This window comes from Coturnix japonica, chromosome 10 (assembly GCF_001577835.2).
Source record: "Coturnix japonica isolate 7356 chromosome 10, Coturnix japonica 2.1, whole genome shotgun sequence".
NCBI lineage: Eukaryota > Metazoa > Chordata > Aves > Galliformes > Phasianidae > Coturnix > Coturnix japonica.
In genome coordinates this window covers 10330826-10348669 of record NC_029525.1, presented here as the reverse complement: position 1 = coordinate 10348669, position 17844 = coordinate 10330826, and the positions used below count along the sequence as shown (strand labels likewise).

The window sequence follows — 17844 nt, the reverse complement described above, 5'->3', positions numbered from 1 at the left end:
TGCTACTTTACTAACAAGAAATACAATCTTATATCTGTAATGAAGACCTCTGAGGAGCATGCGTGGCAGTGAAATAAATGCACCTCAGGATTAATTTTAGATAGGTCTGAATGGTGCTTAGGATCCTTCTATGGCAGTTTGCTTGAAGTGTCAGCATGAAGCCCTACATTTAATACTGAGAAATATGGCATTATATCTAGTAGTAGTCCTCTTTTTCTGTCTGCATGCAATAAATGTGAAAAGAAGAAGAATTACACCCTTTCTTGCTCTTATTTTCCAAGTCCAACTTTGCAATATTTGGCACCCATTGCCATTAAGCTTTACTGAAGTCTTACCACTCCATAGAGCGATCAGCTATCCAGGAAAAAGTCTTGAAAGACTGTACATCTATAACTGTTAGAGGTCACTATCGACGATTATGTTCAACAGGAATGAAAGGAAATGGACAGTTTAGCAATAGGAAATGAAATCCATTGAGTGTGTTTCCTTTTCTTCTTCCATATAACTCTAGTTTGTCCAGCTGGCATATTACAGTGAGGTTCTGGGACTTGATACTGAGATGTTATTTTAAGATTCTTTTAGCACAGCCAGGAAACCTCATCAGACAATCCAAAAGTTAGCTTCAAATACTGTAGTGCAATTCAATACAATTTATGTATACCACAGCTTTTATAATTTGGCAATAATATCCCGTTGTATTTGTACCACGAGTAATATTTTTTTTTCTATTCTGAATGTAAAAGTAATACTAGTAACAACAACAAGAAATACATGCACATACACACATGAAAGAATGAAGCCCCTAACTTCTATTATCATCAACACTGCAGTACAAAAGAATGAGACTTTTTGTTAGATAAATAAATAAACCAAGATAAACTACATCCAAAACTTGAGTGAGAACTAGAGCCACTGCCTGTTTGTAATGAGAAATTCTGAATGGCAGGATTGATATAATCCAAAAAACTGGTATGCGATGGTTTCCCATAAAACACCATAAAAACCTCATACCAGTGCCATTACACTCAGCAAATTAAAGAAGACAGAATTAGCCCTTGAAGAAAAGGCTAATTGACATCTGTAATACTGGTATAAAGCAAAATCATGCTATGCACAACACTTGAGAGATACTACAAACCAAGTGACAACAGTGCCTGATGCCAGCCTTCAGTGCATGCAGTAATCAACCAAGACTGAGTAGCCTTAATGATTAAAAGAACCCAAATTAATTAAATATGACTACTTGTTCCTTAGTATATGACTACACCACATACTTTAATTTATTTCTCATACAAACCTAGAAGGACAGGGATCCATGTTGCATTCTTTCAGCTTGGGCTTTGGTTTCTTATTTTCTGGGTAGTAATGGCAATAATGATCAGGAACAACACGCTTCAGACGAATATCCACACATTCAGCAGAATTAAGCTGATAACCTAATGCAGAAGCAAAGGTAAATTGTAATAACGGAGATAAATTATAAATTAAAGCAGATTTTTCTTTCTCCCTTAACCACTCTCCCCTCCAAATCCCTCCAAACAATGTGGTTCCACAGAGTTAATTTGAGTATTATTTTTCCTTGATTTGCTTTTAAAAATGGAAACACTGCACAGGAGCATACAAGGCTAGATTTTCATCAAAGGTAATTCAGTGCAACAGTTATGTTAACTTATCCTAATTCTACATGAGACTCTGACACATTGCTCTAATAATGCTCTAAGGATACAAGTAAAAGCATACATAAATGTGTCACATGTGACATAATGGAACAGCTCACCTGTCACAAGGCAACCCTACAAAGTCATATGGTTCTACTACACATTCCACAATTTATAACAGCCCTCCCCCAAGGAAGAGTTAAAAGTGTATGCTAGTGAGAGCTTTATTACATGGTTATGCATGCTGAAAAAAAAAAAAAAAAAAATAAAAAAAATTTTAAAAATTAAAAAAAAAAAGCAACCTTAAAACAGAAAGCCAGAAAACCAGAGGAATTGAAGATGAGATCCAAAAACTATGTTAAGTTAAACTGAAGAAAACCAAGAAATAGTTTCAAGAACATTCCTAGTTGAAGAGCCAAGAAAAGGAAACTTGAAGTAACTACTTGGTGAAAAAAAAAAAAAAAATAATGAAAAAAAAATTATGTGGAAAGACTGGTTAACAGAAGGGATCTGAGTTTTATAAACCACCGCGTTTCTTTTCTGGCTAAGAAAAAAAGGCTCATTCAGAAGAACTGACTTGGACTTAACATGAGGAGAGGAGGAGGATGTTCTGGTATGTGCAAAGAAAAAAAGTTTGAAACCACAAGAATGAAAATCCAAATGGAGTCTATAAACTAACAGCTGAAGAGCCAGTGTCTATTGAAACTGCTATAGTATCATATATCAATGGCTTCATTTCTGCGTCTCTTGGCTGATTCAAAGTGTCATCGTGCATGAGGGTGATAACCATAAAGAAGAGCTAAGCAGTTCCAGTCTTCAAAGCATGTTCCTGTTCTCACAAGTACTGTAAGAACCCAGAAGAGATGCCACTTGCAAACACGATAAATTTTTAAATGTTCTTGTTCATCCAAGCTTGCCTGTGCTTTCTGATATGCCCCTGCAACACTCCCCCCTCCCCACACATGAAGATTACAGAATTAAATATATTTTAATTCAATGAGGAATGGTGACATGCTGAATCCAGTCAACAGGTTTAAGTCCGGAAGCTGCAGTAAAACTCCCCTGCATGCCTCAGCGACATGCCACCCCTAAGATTCCTACTTCTGTGGGTAAGTTTTGTGCTTCTTCACTCACCAGCCTCTCCTCTCTCAGGACTACTATCAACAGTGTCAATCTCCGTTGATACAGATACCAGATTCATATTATGAAAATGCTGCTACAAAGACAGGCACTGAAAATACTGACTCATTTCAAAGAGATAGATGTGTATCTGTAAGTCTCAAACCATAGCATTAGTCTGAATAAGGCTGTATTTGAGTTAGTAACTTTGAAGGTAAACATGACCTTTGAGTCTATACAGTGTCTATAAAGTTGCTTACACGCAATCAGCAAAATCAACTGTGATGCTGCACACTTCTTTACTTATCAGATAAGTTTGGGAAGAATTAATAAATACAATCCATGAGAATCACCATGACAAGCTGAATCTGAGTTTGCAGTGTGTCCTGGCAGCCAAAAAGTCCAACCATACCCTGGGGTACCTCAGGCACACCACTGTGTGGGGTCTGTCCTAGTCTGCTCTGCACTTTGCAGCCTTACCTTGAGCTCTGTGTGCACGTTTAGGCACTACAACATTAAAGGACACTAAGCTCTTAGCATCCAAAGGAGTGCAACAAAGATAGGGAAGGGCCTAGAGGGAATGGTGTGTGAGGAGTGGCTGAGGCTCCTGGATTTGTTCAGCCCAGACCAGAGCAGGATGATGGGAGGTGTCATGGCGGCAGTGCTGGTCCCTCAAGACCACATTACCAGAGCCACAGGTAATTGTTCCTTCAATTCTATTTATTCTGTTTTCTATGTAACTAGCTTCCAAAAAAAGTGTTCTAAAACTGCTCCTTGTGTCCACCACTGTGGTAAGAAATACCTCCCTTCTCTTAATCTTTTGATTATTTTTTCATTGTTCTTCTTTGTTTACTTTCCTAAAATATCATTTAGAAATTGTTATTTTCCACTCTAAATATTATATCTTTATCTCTTGAGATTTTATCCCAATGATCAATCCAACTACGAGAACAAGACTTCTTGAATACAAGATAAACACAGTTACATTAACTGAGGGAAAAACAACTTCCTTGCTACTCTGTCATCATTTTCTTTTTTTGAAGAACCACCACCAATGTTCAAAGAAACACAAACATTTAATCAAGAAACATGTAGATCAAGGTTGTAAATCAGCAACTCTCCATCGTCACTAGTAAACACACCTCAAAAATTGCCATTACTTACCTCCTCCACACGTCACTGTGCAGGGAAAGAACTCTGTTTGTCTCCATTGATGACTGATAGGTTGATAGAAGAAGAACTGAACCACACTCTCCTTTAATCCAGAGTACCTGGTCTAGAGAAAGGTCCATTACAACATGTGTGTATAATGTACTTCATTATTTATGGCATTTCAAAATAGAATTCATAGGTAAAAATAGTGCAAACAGTATTATGGCAACAGGTATAAAACTTCAAGAAAATCCAATAAATCTAAATTTCCAGTAGACAAGTAAATACTTGACTTTGTACATCATTTTGTTTTTCCAGTTGTTTAAGGTAATAATACTTTTATTTGATTATCATTACTTTATTGATGAACATCCCAGTTGTATTCTTCTGTTTTATCTCATCAGCAAAACATTGAGAATTTGCTGTAGAGGGAGAACTAGAACTGGCCTAGGCATAGTGCTTCACGTTTATGCAGGTCTAACTGCACATGTGATATCGGAGATACAAAATAATAAACATTATTGAAAGTCTGTTTCTACAACAACAAAGATAAAGCCAAGAGTGGTGACAGCACTTAAACATCTTCCATATCCAATGGAAAACTGTGCGAATACCTTCCTTTGGCAGTCAAGCAATGGTAAGTTTCTACACAGCAATAAATGCACATACATTGATATGTGGTCTGTGTGTAACAGAAATTAAAAGGATTAGAAACAGTCAGAAGCTGGACTATCAGTTGTATGTGAGTCATTTTAGGGTGCTGCGGGAAGCAACATTCAGATTCAGCAGGTGGCAGTCTTCAACTGGATTAATATCAGTACAATGCACAGTAATATTTCAGGAATACTTAAAACAAAAGTATAGGACATTTTTTACCATTAAATATCATGTAGTACTTTTTACTACAGCAGCGACATCAACCACATAACATTTTAACTTGCCTGGATGTGATTAGTATAAATTACCTCTGGGTTTTAATTAGGATTCCTTATTTACTAAAACATTGCTACAAGCCAATCAACAGCTCCCTAGTCTGTTGCATATACTTGCAGTATCTCTGTAGCCTTGTACACACACATATCCCACCTTGATAATGAAATCTGCACCAAGAGGTCCTTGGATCTTTATGATTTCCCTATCTGTAGTCTTCTGAAATTCAACAGTTGTATTTTCTATGACAAATGTTCCAGGTTCATCAAAACTGTGTTCTCCCTTGTCTCCTTGTAGTGTCTTTGACTCTATAACTAGAGACGAAATACACAATTTGAAAGTTTAGACAGGCTACTTTCTCTTTTCAGGGAAGTCAGAAAGTAACATTTGCAACTCTACTCTGCAAGTGTTAGCAGAATATGTGCATTAAAGAATACAGTGAGTATCTGTGAGAATATTAGCCACTTCAGATTATAGGTTGATGCATGATTGCATGACATATCAGTACATGATCACACTATTCTTCCAAACTAAAAGCTCTTCAGAGACATTTTTTTCCTAGAAAAGCACTCTATCCAGCTATTAAGCAGTACATTCAGCAGGACAAGTTGAAACTCAAAATTAATAGAATCAATACATTTAGAAAACTAATTTATATTTGAAACAACTAGAGCCTAGCAATTTCAGCAATCAGTCTGCAGAGAAGTCTGAATGACATCAAGCTCACCAAACACTCAACTCAAAAGCTTTATAACTCTACCCACTGCAGAGGTCATTAACTTAACTCCAAATATTTCCCATAGCAAAAAGCAAGGCCAGGAGGTCGGTAGCTGCAGTGCTGCCTGAGAGATGTCCCTTTCTCAAAACAGGTGGTGATGAAAACCCTTTTTGTGCTGTTCTGCATTCCTTGGAAACAGATTAAACTAACAGACCACAGCCTCCAGAAGACAGACGAAGCTTTTTAGGACTGAGTCATTTCCAACAAACTGACTGAACTATAGGCAGACAAAGCTAAAAGAGGATATACTTAAGGAAGCTAGAATTCTGGGATCTGCATAATACAGCATGCACAGCAAGTCACTTGAAATACACTGGTTGGGCTACAGTCTGTCAGGGAAGTTTAGAGAAAGGCATGGACGGCATATTACTGTCAGTATGAAAACTGCTTTTCAAATGAGTTTTCAGTGAAACTGCTGTGTTAACAACTTATGATCATTTGAATTTAGGAATACAAAGACTGTTCTGTTTATAGCTCATGTGACATGTGGGTCAGGTAGCAGCAAGGCCACTGATGATCCCCTGCTGTGTTTTAGCCAGGCGAGGTGAATACCAATGTGAGAATCTTACTTCAAGACTCCACCTTCATCAAAGCTGCTAACCATAGCTCAGCTTTATGTCCTCTGCATTGATAAATTTTCCGGTTAACCACTTAGTTCCACACTTTCCATATGTTATACAAACAAGACCTGACTATACTAGTATAAGCCTGTCATGGATGAAGCTGTATCAGAATTGAGTAACCTCATAGCAATAAATGATGTCCAGACAAGTCAAATAAAAGCAGAAATATTGCTCTGAAGTATCTTTATGATTTTTTTGAAATGCTGTAAGCTTATACTGTATGAACTGTGTGAACATAGTAACAATGACCCACTGCTGTTTACATTATGTAATGTGTGTAGACAGATCTCCAGAGACAGACTAAGATAAACTAGTCTTACTTTTGACTGACTCTTCTGAACTGATTTTGAATTAAAAACATCTCTCTTTTTCTTATTCAGACTACATAGGAGAATTTTCCCTATAACCGTCCATTTTTTAAAAGAATTACAATTGCTATTTTGCAAGGCAGGACATGATTCTTTCAAAAAATGTGTACAAAGTCATCACTTCTGGCAAAAAAAAATATCTATATGACACCGTAAGACTTCACCTTGTCCCTTTTTCTCTTCAGATCCATTTATGAAAATGAAACATCCTTAAAATTAGGAAGAACTCCTTTCATTTGGTCAATAAAACTCAGGCATGTGGTCTCATAGCAATGGAAGAATAAAAGAGCCAGTCACATAAAAGAACAACCTGGCAAGCAGAGGGTGATCTCTAATAAGCCACTTAGATTAAAAATATATATCTTTCTAAGCTAATTACAAATTGATTTCATAATAATAGCAATAATAAAGTGAATCAGACCCAGGAACTGCATCTACAGTATCAGATGTTGAGTAGAAAATCTAAAAATCAAGGACTACCAGAATGTATGACACAATCATACAAAATATTGGGAACAGAAGGCATTCCTGAAGACATAAGGAAAGATCTGTAAAACAAAATAAATAAACAAAAAACACACAGAAGAATTATGTGAAACACCAGAAGGAAGCAAAACTGACCAAGTTCATTATTTTCACCAGAAGCAAAGGAACCTGGGAAAACAGGCCCAACACTTTGCCTAGACAGGAATATTCCCAAGTGCATTTCTGTAAACGGTATAAATAGTTCAGTAATTTCCTTAGAAACGGGCAAACACTTTGAGCAGCATTTAGAGCTGATGTGAGATAATGGAATTTACCCTTTTGGAGGCTTGGTGGACACCTACATAAATACATTAAGTCTTGCTTTGAAGTGATTTAAAATGTCCTATGTACTTCTTGAATTAGCAGATGTCTTATATGATAAAATCCATTACAAATATTATCTCCCATTTTTTTGGTATTAGGTCCCACTACTCTCACAGATACAGCAAAGATCACATGCATGGCTGGAAGTTTAAAGAAGGATGTATTTCTACAAAATGACTCTACCTGGGTCATAGGGTAGGAATCTGGAGATGAATCAAATGTTATTTTGTCAGAGAAAAAATAAATCTCAGGAATCAAAGCGCACCCTTGTCCAACCCATCTCCACTAGGAACAATGACGCCAGATGCACAGATTCACAAGGACAGGGAATTCTCTTGAGTAGTCACCTGTGTCTGACAAGATGATCACTGGTGCCAAAGACACATAGCTGTCTTACTTCATGTCACTTCCTTTGTCAGAATAAAAAAATAAAAGGTTGTTTTCCCAAGGAAATTCCTTGCTCAGCTGTGGCTGCAAGACCCACTGCAAAAGCATCCATAATGGCAGGTAGGAGAAGGGCTGAGCAGTGTGAGAACACACTGCACTATGTGTAGCGTGAAGAATTCCAGGGAAACAGCTCTTGCTTCCAGCACAAGAAGGAGCAAATAATGTTCCTACTCAAAAGTTTTATTTCTTATTCAAGTTACTTGCTCCAAACATATGACAGAGGACCCAAATAAACCAATGCATTCTTTGGAAAACACAGGCAACACTGTCATCCTCCTAGCAACAATTTGAAGACAAAGTAGTGCACAGATTTATGGCTAAATATTGTCAAGTAATGCAAATCTCTGGAAGTGGAGAAGAAATTGACAAAAAGAAGAAAAAAGCTCCAGTATTTTTTTAAGTGAAATTTAACCTGCCTAAGTTCATGAACTCAGTTATCTAGCATTGGCCACTTGTAAAAATATTAGCTTCTGGTTTTCCTGTTTCTTCTGATGGAGGATTACTTTCAGAGAACTTTCAGTCTTTCTTTTGATTATAATGCTCTTAAAATAACTGGTGAAAAAGCCATAATGTAGTCCAAATCAAGAACAAAACAGTACAGTGAAACATTTCATTCACAACCAATTTTATACAGATTACTTGGTTATTTTCAACCGAGCCATTCAATAAACCCCAAACAGAGAGAAGTAAAGTAACACCTTTGCTATCTGATGACACTTACAGTGTCCATAAGAACAAACAAAATACCAGCTACAAATAAATGAGTCTTTCAGCATAAGCTGCTGACTGTAAAACAACATTCAGAGCATTTATTTGTTTCAGTTCTGTTACGCAGTACGTCTCAAACCAGCTTTCCATTTTTGATTAATCCAGCAGCTGTGTTTCTTTGGAACAAGGGCAGACCATAAAGCCCAGGATGAAGCACAAAATATCACAGGACAAAGGGAAAAGTGCCAGATACTCTATAGTGCTCTTCAAATGTTTGCTATTGCTGCATTTACTTGAAGAGCAAACATACTGGAGGCAGTACAACATTCTGCAGTAAGTAGTCCCTGCTCCACCTGTTAAATTCACCTCCTTACAAGCCAGGAAGAACATGACTGACAAATGGAGCCTGCAATTAGAAGAGATTGGTTTTTTTTAAGTTCTGCATTTAGGTGTAGCAGCGCACCCTCACCAAGCCAATAAAGTTGCAAACCAAAGATATTCTAAGTGAAAAATAACTCTGTCAAACGTACATGCAAGGCAGTAACGAGGGCAAGCAAATAACACAATCGTCTCCTCTAGAATACAGGTTCTTGAAGATCTGACTAGGAAGCAATGCAATTTCCATCCCCTACTCCAACAGCTCCCTCTTGTTTTCTGCTTTTGCCACTTAAGGTAACAAATGTCTAAACCCTCAATGGTTTGCAAACAGATGTGCTGGGGGAAGTGGTTAAAGGAACATTTCACAATTCTCTTCCAGCTAGAGAACTAGCTACAAAAGTAATGCCAAGCCACAGCTTCTTTATGGAACCACCCTGGGTAGGAAGCCAGGAGCACTCTGTACTTAGTTAACGAGTTGCTGCTGCATTCCTCAAGAGCTTTCCAGAAATCCCCCAGGAGCCACTGAATCCAATACTTTTTCCTGGTGAAGTTGAAACAACAGCTTTCTTCTGCAGAATTAATTAGGAAATAGCAAAGCAGGAGTCTTGACTAGAAGTGGTCAAGATAACACCCTCATACACTTCTTCCAGTATTCGTTATGCAAGTATTATATATTTTAAGGTTAAGCTATGCTTTTCCTATTGTTAATATCAGCATGGCATCTAAAAGTCATTCTGGAGCTATTTGAAAATATAAGTATTGGTTTTTTTCTTTGAAATGATAGCATTTCTTCAAAGCAAACGAAGAAGAGTAGTAGTTTTCGAGTGAAATACATTTCTTTCTTCTGTTTACATATCACATAGCAATAAAAGTCATTTTTATTTCTATGACTTGGACAGAGCCTTCCACTGTTGCTAATAAAAAAAAAAATATTTGTTTGAAATATGAATGGTTTATTTCACTTCTTGGTATATCATTACTATTTATCACTGAAGTGGTTACAACTCTATATCTTAAGCAGGTCAATGGGTGAAGAAATGACCATAGTTACTACCATCAGACTACCATCAGAAAATATAACAAGCTGTTTCTCACTGGTAATACATCATGATCAAAATTTTTACAAGGAAACAGTGCTTGTTTAGATTATTTGTCTTTTGTTTACCTTAGCTCATTTTACTTAAATTACTTTTTCTAGAACACTGCTCATCAACAGCTTTATTAGCTCTTAGGTCAAAGTTGTAATCTCAGTTAGACTATTTGCATCCTTATTGTTAAGCCTACGCTTATGTGCTTGGCTGAATTAAAGCTTACTTAGCCAATAGCTTGAAGTATCAAGCCCATAATTGTCCACAGTCACTCACACTTTCTAAAAGCAACATCACAGGACTGTGCTAACATCCAGAGGGAACTAAATCACACAGTTTCCATTCTACAAGACATGGAGGTTATCAACTTTGGTCCTTTTATGGATTTGAAGAGTTGATCTGGATACCTCAGTCCATTACAAGTCCCTTCTTTATCTCAAAATCTTCAACAGAAATCTGGGACCAGCATATTTAAGTGCTATCAATCCCAAACATGAGCATTTAGAAGAATTATGTTGGAACTGTTTGCATGTATTTTATGATTGTACCTGATTATAGAATCCTTATACGAAAACTATTTGGTTTAGATTAATGAAGAAACCACTAGTACTATTTCTTTTATTCTGTTTCTACTTAGTAAGCAGTCTTTTGTTGTTCTGTAAGACATTGTCAAAGCTGGATATTAAAGATGGGAAGAGGAATCAAGGTTATGATTTTACCCATATTCTTAAAATGGATGAGTTCAGAGACAAGGCTCAGTTTGTAACTTTTGTGTATGAATAATAACAGAAAAACAGCTCATACCAAGGTGTGCTGGTCCTTTGAGTGTAATTCTCACACTGCGGCTCCCATGTGGAACGGCAATCACGGTTTCTTCCCCTAGGAAAGTTAAAGAACTATTTTAGAAGTTATCTTGCATCAGGGAATTTGCACATCACACAACTAGACTGAAAACTGTCAAATGTGACTATGAAAACATTTAACAGGTTTCACAATTTTTCTATTAAAAACAACCATATTTTATTAAGTAGAATCTACTGAGTCTGTTTGCTATGCTATACAACACTTATAGACCTATACATGGACTTGTAAATCTTTCTTGCTATTGGAAAATTATTTGCTATTAACAAAAACAACTGAAATGTCAGTAGTGTATTAAGAGCATATTTACACTCTGCTGTCTTAGTTTTATTTCCTAATCACCAAATTGACAAAAGGAATCCGCTAAGTGGTGCTTCCCCCTTAGAAAACCCTGCAGCTGTTCAGTCTCATTTTGCCCACACCTCATTTCCTGCTGCAGGTCACAACTTTAATAAGTGGCAGGACTTACAGGAAATAAATCATCTACTTAACACCTGCCCTTAACCAATTACAGACCAGTTAAGAGCAAATATATTTTAGTTATAACTTACATATTATAACACAGTATCTACATTTAACATACCATATAAGATCATTCCTTCCAGTAAGAACCCCAATTGAAAATTAACTGTAAACCAAACCAGACCTGAGTAGAACATGTCAATACAAAACAGCTCTTGGCTGCCTCAATAGCCTCTTCACATATAAATGTACAACACACTTACTTCAGTGCATTTTACAAAGGCTGAAAGTTATTACTTTCCATTTCAAACATAGGAAATCTATCATTTGTCCAAGCAAACTGAGTGAGCAGTCAAATTAATCAACTAGAATCTTTCATGCCAACAAGAGCAGTGCTTCTAGAAAAGGTTATACACAGTGCACAACAGGGATATCCACAAAAGCATGAGAGAAGAGCCCAAACAACAGAGTACTAATAGGCTACATGCCATCTCCATTATGGCCAAGCTACAGTCCTGCTCTGAGGAGGGACCTGCAAACACAAGCCTTTTCCAAGCACACCCCACAGATGGTGCACTGTTCAATAATGGCATGAATATATAACCAGGGGCAAAATCAAAAGTACAGTGAGCTGAAAGTCTGTGATACATCGCTCCAGAATTAGTCATACAACATAGAGAAGAATATTTGAGTTTAGCTTGAACTAAAAAGTAGTTGAAGAATGCTGCATTCCATTTAAAACCAGACCCTTTTATAGTAGATGCTAAATTATCAGCTTCTGGTTTACATCTCCTTAGCATAAGTATGAAGTTCTGCCAAATGTTCGGGATAGTTCAAGCAAATACTGCAATTATTTTTCTCTAAAATAAACACCTTCTTATGTTACAATTTTTATATCACCAATTTCTAGGAAGGTCACTTAAATATAACAATTTATTTTGGATGTAATAAAATATGACCTTTATTAATTTCATACTTGGGTATTCCACCAGAGTGCAAAATACTACAGTAAGAACAATAATACAGTTAAGGAGCCCTGGAAAAAACATTAACTACTGAACCACTTAATATCTTCTTGCATCTTGGTTTTTCATCAGGCAAATTGCTAAAGATAGCCAGAAAGTAGTGGATGTGTATATCTTTAAAGCAAGGAAATAACTACTGAATTCATATGTGCTCTACAGCATTTGAAAGAAAGCAGGTTTGAGGGGCCCATCTGTCCCTGCTTGGTAAGGGATTGTATCCTGTCTTGACAACCAACCAGCAGCTACAGCACAAAATCTCACATAAGAGTCTGATCCCAACCAGTTCTGAATACATGCAACTGCTGTTTTGAAGTGGAACCAGGGGCATTCTGCACGTAATGGATGAAGCCCAGATTTGCAGATGTGCAGAGATGTGTAGGACTGCTCCTCTTGAGAACAACCAGGGTCGTTCTGCTGCGCTTCCTCCACCTCCTTACAGCAAGCTCTGCTCGCCTCGGCAGGCCTTGTTGATCCCTTTTCAGGATGCTTCACATTCTTTTAGCAGTACTACAGACATTCCAACCTCACCGAAGCACTCTCTGATATGGTCCAAAAGTCTCACGGGGGTGCTAAATTTGGTGTTTCTCTGCGGCGGAGACAATATTACCAGTAAGTATTTTATTTGCATTAGAGGAGATGACTAAGTTCACCACCACAACAATCTCAACCTCCTCAGGTTCACAGAACTGTCAAGAAGTCTGGCAATAGGAGATGCTTGTATCTTACAGAGATGGTTACGACCTAGGACAGTCTTATGAGATAAAGTAAATTATTGGGGGGAAAAGGTTAGATGTTTGAAATTCTGAACTGAGATAAGGAATTGGAAGACAATAGGAATTAATTGACCCAAGCAACTCTTTTGGTTTCTCCAGAGGACAGTTTCAGCTTCTCACCAAATGGTAGTTATGACTGCCCAGGTCTGGCTCCAAAATAATGTATTCCAAAGGTCTCTGCACTTCAGCTGACATAATGAAATTCATATTCTTGAAGGGACACAAGGTGGTGTGCAAACTTATTTTAAAATGCTTCTAGACCTGTATATTTCCCATTAAATACTAGGCTCTACATCGTTAAAACCAGCAAACTCTTATGAAGACGTAAGAGGAAATTACTGCACTAAAATCTGTACTCACAATTCCAAATTATCATTTCGTTTCTTATGTATCTTCAAAAGTGCTGACCTTGTCTCAAATCATCTGGTACGTACAGAAACACCGGACTATAAAATCTGACTTCAGAGTAATAAAGCTCACCTTAAAAACTAAGAAACAGATGAGTGAGACACTGTCTCTCTGTTCTAACACTGCTTCCACTGTGCAGACTCCTGAGGTAGGATAGGGTCATCTTTTTCCTGCTCCTTGGTGGAACACGTATTCTGCTCTGAACCTGTAACCCTCCCAACAAATGTATGTGCACAACACTACACACAGAACTTGCTGATTAAACTCCTGGATTGCTTTTACTTTAGACAGCAAGGTTTGATCCTGTTTCTATGGTGTTAATGTGGATTTAGATTTTGGATTTCTATGAGAGCAAGATCAGACTCCCTGCTATGGTAAGACTGGGAGCTAATCCCCAGGATCAAAATAAAGGAGCCACATTCCTGAGCTCAATCCAATTCAGCAGGTTTTATTTACTTTTCCATGTGGGTCATGGCGGACCCATTTACTGTTTCACATATGGGCCAGTTGGGACTTTTCCCTCTCTCCTCTTAGAGCAGGGCAGAGGATTTATTTCAGGCCTATAAAAACTTTTTCTTTCCGTGTATTTGCTCAGCACTTATCTGTTGGTCCTCCAGGTCTGATTGAAGGCCTCTGTGCTCTCAAAACACAAAACACAATGGTCCAAGAACAACTGTCAGCACAAGGGAACTAAAAATCTTAAACTGTTTGGAGTCTTATTGCAGTGGCTCCCCTCATCTGCTCTGACGTTATGCTTAATTTCAAAAGACACTGGTGCTGGGGTGTGTGCTAACCCACTCAAAGACAAAAAAATCTGCAAAGCCAACTACCTACTCTTTAAAAAGCACCTGAACTAGTTAGGTTTGTGCTCCCAAAGACAACAGCAGTTATTTATGCTGACTCTAAAAGTCCTATGGTAAAAAAAAAAAGTGCAATGCCTCTCTGTCCTCAAGTCCTACCCCGTCCAGCCTCATGCTCATTACTCTGAGAACGATTTAACAGTTTTGGTTGAAAATGACAGGAACCACCAACCCTACAGAACAATTATGTTAATTACCAGATACAATCCCTTGAGACTCCAACTATGTGAGGTAGTATGGAAAACTCTTCTTTGTAGCTGCCCAAAAAACATGTAGTGAGAAAGAAGTTCATTTCTAACTTCACTCTACTGCAGATCTACATAGAAGTCAGTATTTTCAGACTTTGCAGGGAGACAGCAAGAACTAAGTAATGAAATAGCCCATGTCCTTACACAGGAATTTGTCTGTGTAAGGCAGCAGGTGATGAAAGTAAAGAAGGAGGCCTCACAGTATCAACAATAGCCCCAAATAAACCAAACTAAATTCTCATGAAAAAACATAGCAGGTATTCTTTCAAGAAATAAGGAAGTGCAGAAAACCCTGTAGACTGTCAGAGGTGGCTGTTTTATTTTAGTGCAGAAAAAAGACAAGAAACAATTACCATACAATGAACAACTGCTTCATTTAAAACCATGCAGTACACACACTTCACATTTGCTGGGTGCACCCTTTAAACTTCGCTCTGAAATCACCTGTGCAGACCATCACTCTTCAGTACTTCAGCACATGGCATAGGCACTAACAGGAAGCATTGTATTTACTTGCCACAAGTAAGAAATGGTCAAGATACATTTATGCTCTGTTCTTGGGATTACCTTCTTTAAAAAACAAGCAAACACACAATAACTTCTTTGACAAAAGAATTCCATTTCTCTTGCTTGTTTGCCAATTGCAAGTCCATCTCTGCTTGCATAACCAGCAGTGTAAGACAAGAGCAATAAACCTGCAGACTGAAACAGCTGGTGCTGAAGAGCCAGCATCCGCTCTACGCACATATTTCAGGTGCTTTACTTTAAACAAACTCTAATTTGATCCTGCAGATTACATATCATTAGCTGAAGGAGAACATTAGGTGCTCTTCTGGAGCACACATTCTAGGTTAGCTTCAACCAAAAAAATCCAGTTCTGTGCTCTCCAAGACCACTCCATGATGTGAATTGATGAACAGTATGTTAGGACCATCAGGAAATTTGTTTCAAAAAGCATATTCCTTATCCAAACTGAAATACTAACATATTGGCATTCTATCCCTGCTTATATACAATTTTCCTGCCAAAGCAGTCCCAATTCCCTCTTTCCCTCTTCTGGCTCTACATACAGTTCATTTCTCCCCTTCCTCTCAGACTGTTTCTCAATTTGTCTCCTATCCCAGATTCCTTATCTAATCTCAGTCTTCCGTTCTTACTCTTTTTCCTTGACCCAGTGCATCCGTACAGCCAGTGCTGAATTTTCCTCCTACCTTCTCATATCTTCCTTTCACTATATGAAAATAATGCTAATTTCTTCTGTTCAGCTGGTCTCATCTGTACTTTCCCTCTCCTTATGTGCTCCCATCACTCCCTATCCTAAGTCTGAAGCTTGGCAAAGCCAGAAGCTCTCTGCAGATTGATTATTATAATGTCCGAATGTGAATCCAGAGGCATCACTGATGCTTCAGTCCTGTACCCACCTCACAGAGCAGCAATGCAGAAGGCAAGAGAAAGCACAGAGTCTCTGCTTGGTGTCTTCAGAGCAACATGTTTAGTTATTCTAAGGAGACTGTACATGTACAGTCTGTTTGTGGTTAGGACATGCAGCAAGCTAGAGCATGCTCAAAAAGGAGAAGCTTTTCAGAAATGTTAGCATTAAAATCCCAAGAAACCTCTACAGAGCCTGGGGGGAAAGTGGTGGCTTTTTCATTTATTTGTTTATTTTTGTGAAAGGTTATAGTAAGATATGCGCCGATGTTCACAGATATTACTAAAAACTTATCCACATCCAGAGGAACACTGCCTGCCAAATTTCAAATCCCCAATCTGCAATCAGGTCCAATAATGGGGGATACTGAGACATAGTTAAAAAAAAAAAAAAAAAAGTTTTCAGGAATGTTTAGACAATGGGAAACAACATGTTTTTCTCTGCCGTGTCCTTGGAATACGCTGAGTTATTTTGGCTGAAATTTCTCCAAAACATTCAGCACCTGGCATACAGAGTTTCTGACCCAACTGTTAAGTTTTGGCAAGAAATCATTAAGCATATAAACGTATCAAGTATCAGACAACCTTGACAATAAGGCTCCGTGTACATAGATCTCACAGAAGGAGGAAAGATGAGAGATAGCACGTTGCCACTAAACTGAGCCAGATAACTCACAGTGGATGGGTGCAGGACTGACAGCCTTGCAGAAGGCCTCTGTTTAGATGAGGGAACTGAAATTAACCTTTGGATAAGCATGCTTGGGGGTTATGACATATAAGAATGTGACAGTAAATTCCAAAGTACCATAGGAAATAAAATGCATGGCAAAAAGAATAAAAAATAGTTACAAATCTACCTATGCTTAGCTCTTTTCCATGAAGCTTTTAGCAATAAGTTAGGAAAGCTAAAACTCATAAGTATTGCATGGTTTTTGAGATTCAGAAGAGACCAGATTAGAAGTCTGAGCCTTCCACTTCATTCCTTCAATTTCACAATGTTAATTTCAGAACCAGCATCTTTACTTTTTCCTTGGTATCAGAACCAGAACACTTTCCTACCATTTCTTGCCAATAATGGTGCAGAAAGCAGACATTAGGGCCCAATCCTACCATTTTTCCATGTGCACAAAGTGCAGTGAAGTTAATGGGAGTTCCATGCATATTGTACTAGAAACATCAGGCCCATGATAACTCATTTCCCAATGGGACGGTACATTTTACAACCTATTACACTTTCTGTTTGAATATCATTAGTCAAACCTTTAATCATTTTACCAGAATGTTAGAATCTGGGTTGCTGGCAGAAGTCTAACTTACTTTGTCTTTCAAAGGCAATTAAGTGTTAGTGGAAAAAAAATGAAGAACTTTTGAAATGACAGTTCATTTCATATTCACAGATCAGTAAGTTTTCTAAGTTGTTTAGGCTTCTGATCAAGGAAAAGCATTCATTTTGTATAAAAAGATAGTAAGACAAGCTGTGTTTGAGAAATCATTTGCTGCCAATGCCTCAATTTCTTTTTTTCCAAATAAGGACCAATATATCTTGGCGCTTTTATTTTCCCTAATGCCTCTTTATTTTCATAGTAAAATCTTTGGTTCTCACTTTTCTTCCAGTTTTTTAATTTGCCTCATTGCACAGTAAAATTATCATCCTGCTCACAGCCTATCAGGCTCCCTCTTA

General features: G+C 37.7%; 1 protein-coding gene across 6 annotated transcripts in view; it reads right to left on the bottom strand.

Moving 5' to 3' along the window:
* Positions 1-17844, bottom strand: part of ADAMTSL3 (ADAMTS like 3) — a 172682-nt gene that overhangs the window by 52670 nt on the left and 102168 nt on the right. For all 6 annotated transcript variants that reach the window (XR_001557485.2, XM_015873010.2, XM_015873009.2 and 3 more), the window contains 4 exons: positions 10903-10977; positions 5016-5173; positions 3942-4053; positions 1298-1436 (listed from right to left, as the gene is read on the bottom strand). Coding sequence is in view for 5 of the 6 variants with exons in the window: in XM_015873010.2 (XP_015728496.1) it covers positions 1298-1436; positions 3942-4053; positions 5016-5173; positions 10903-10977 (484 nt within the window). In the remaining variant the exon portion in view is untranslated. The remainder of the gene's footprint in view (positions 1-1297; positions 1437-3941; positions 4054-5015; positions 5174-10902; positions 10978-17844) is intronic.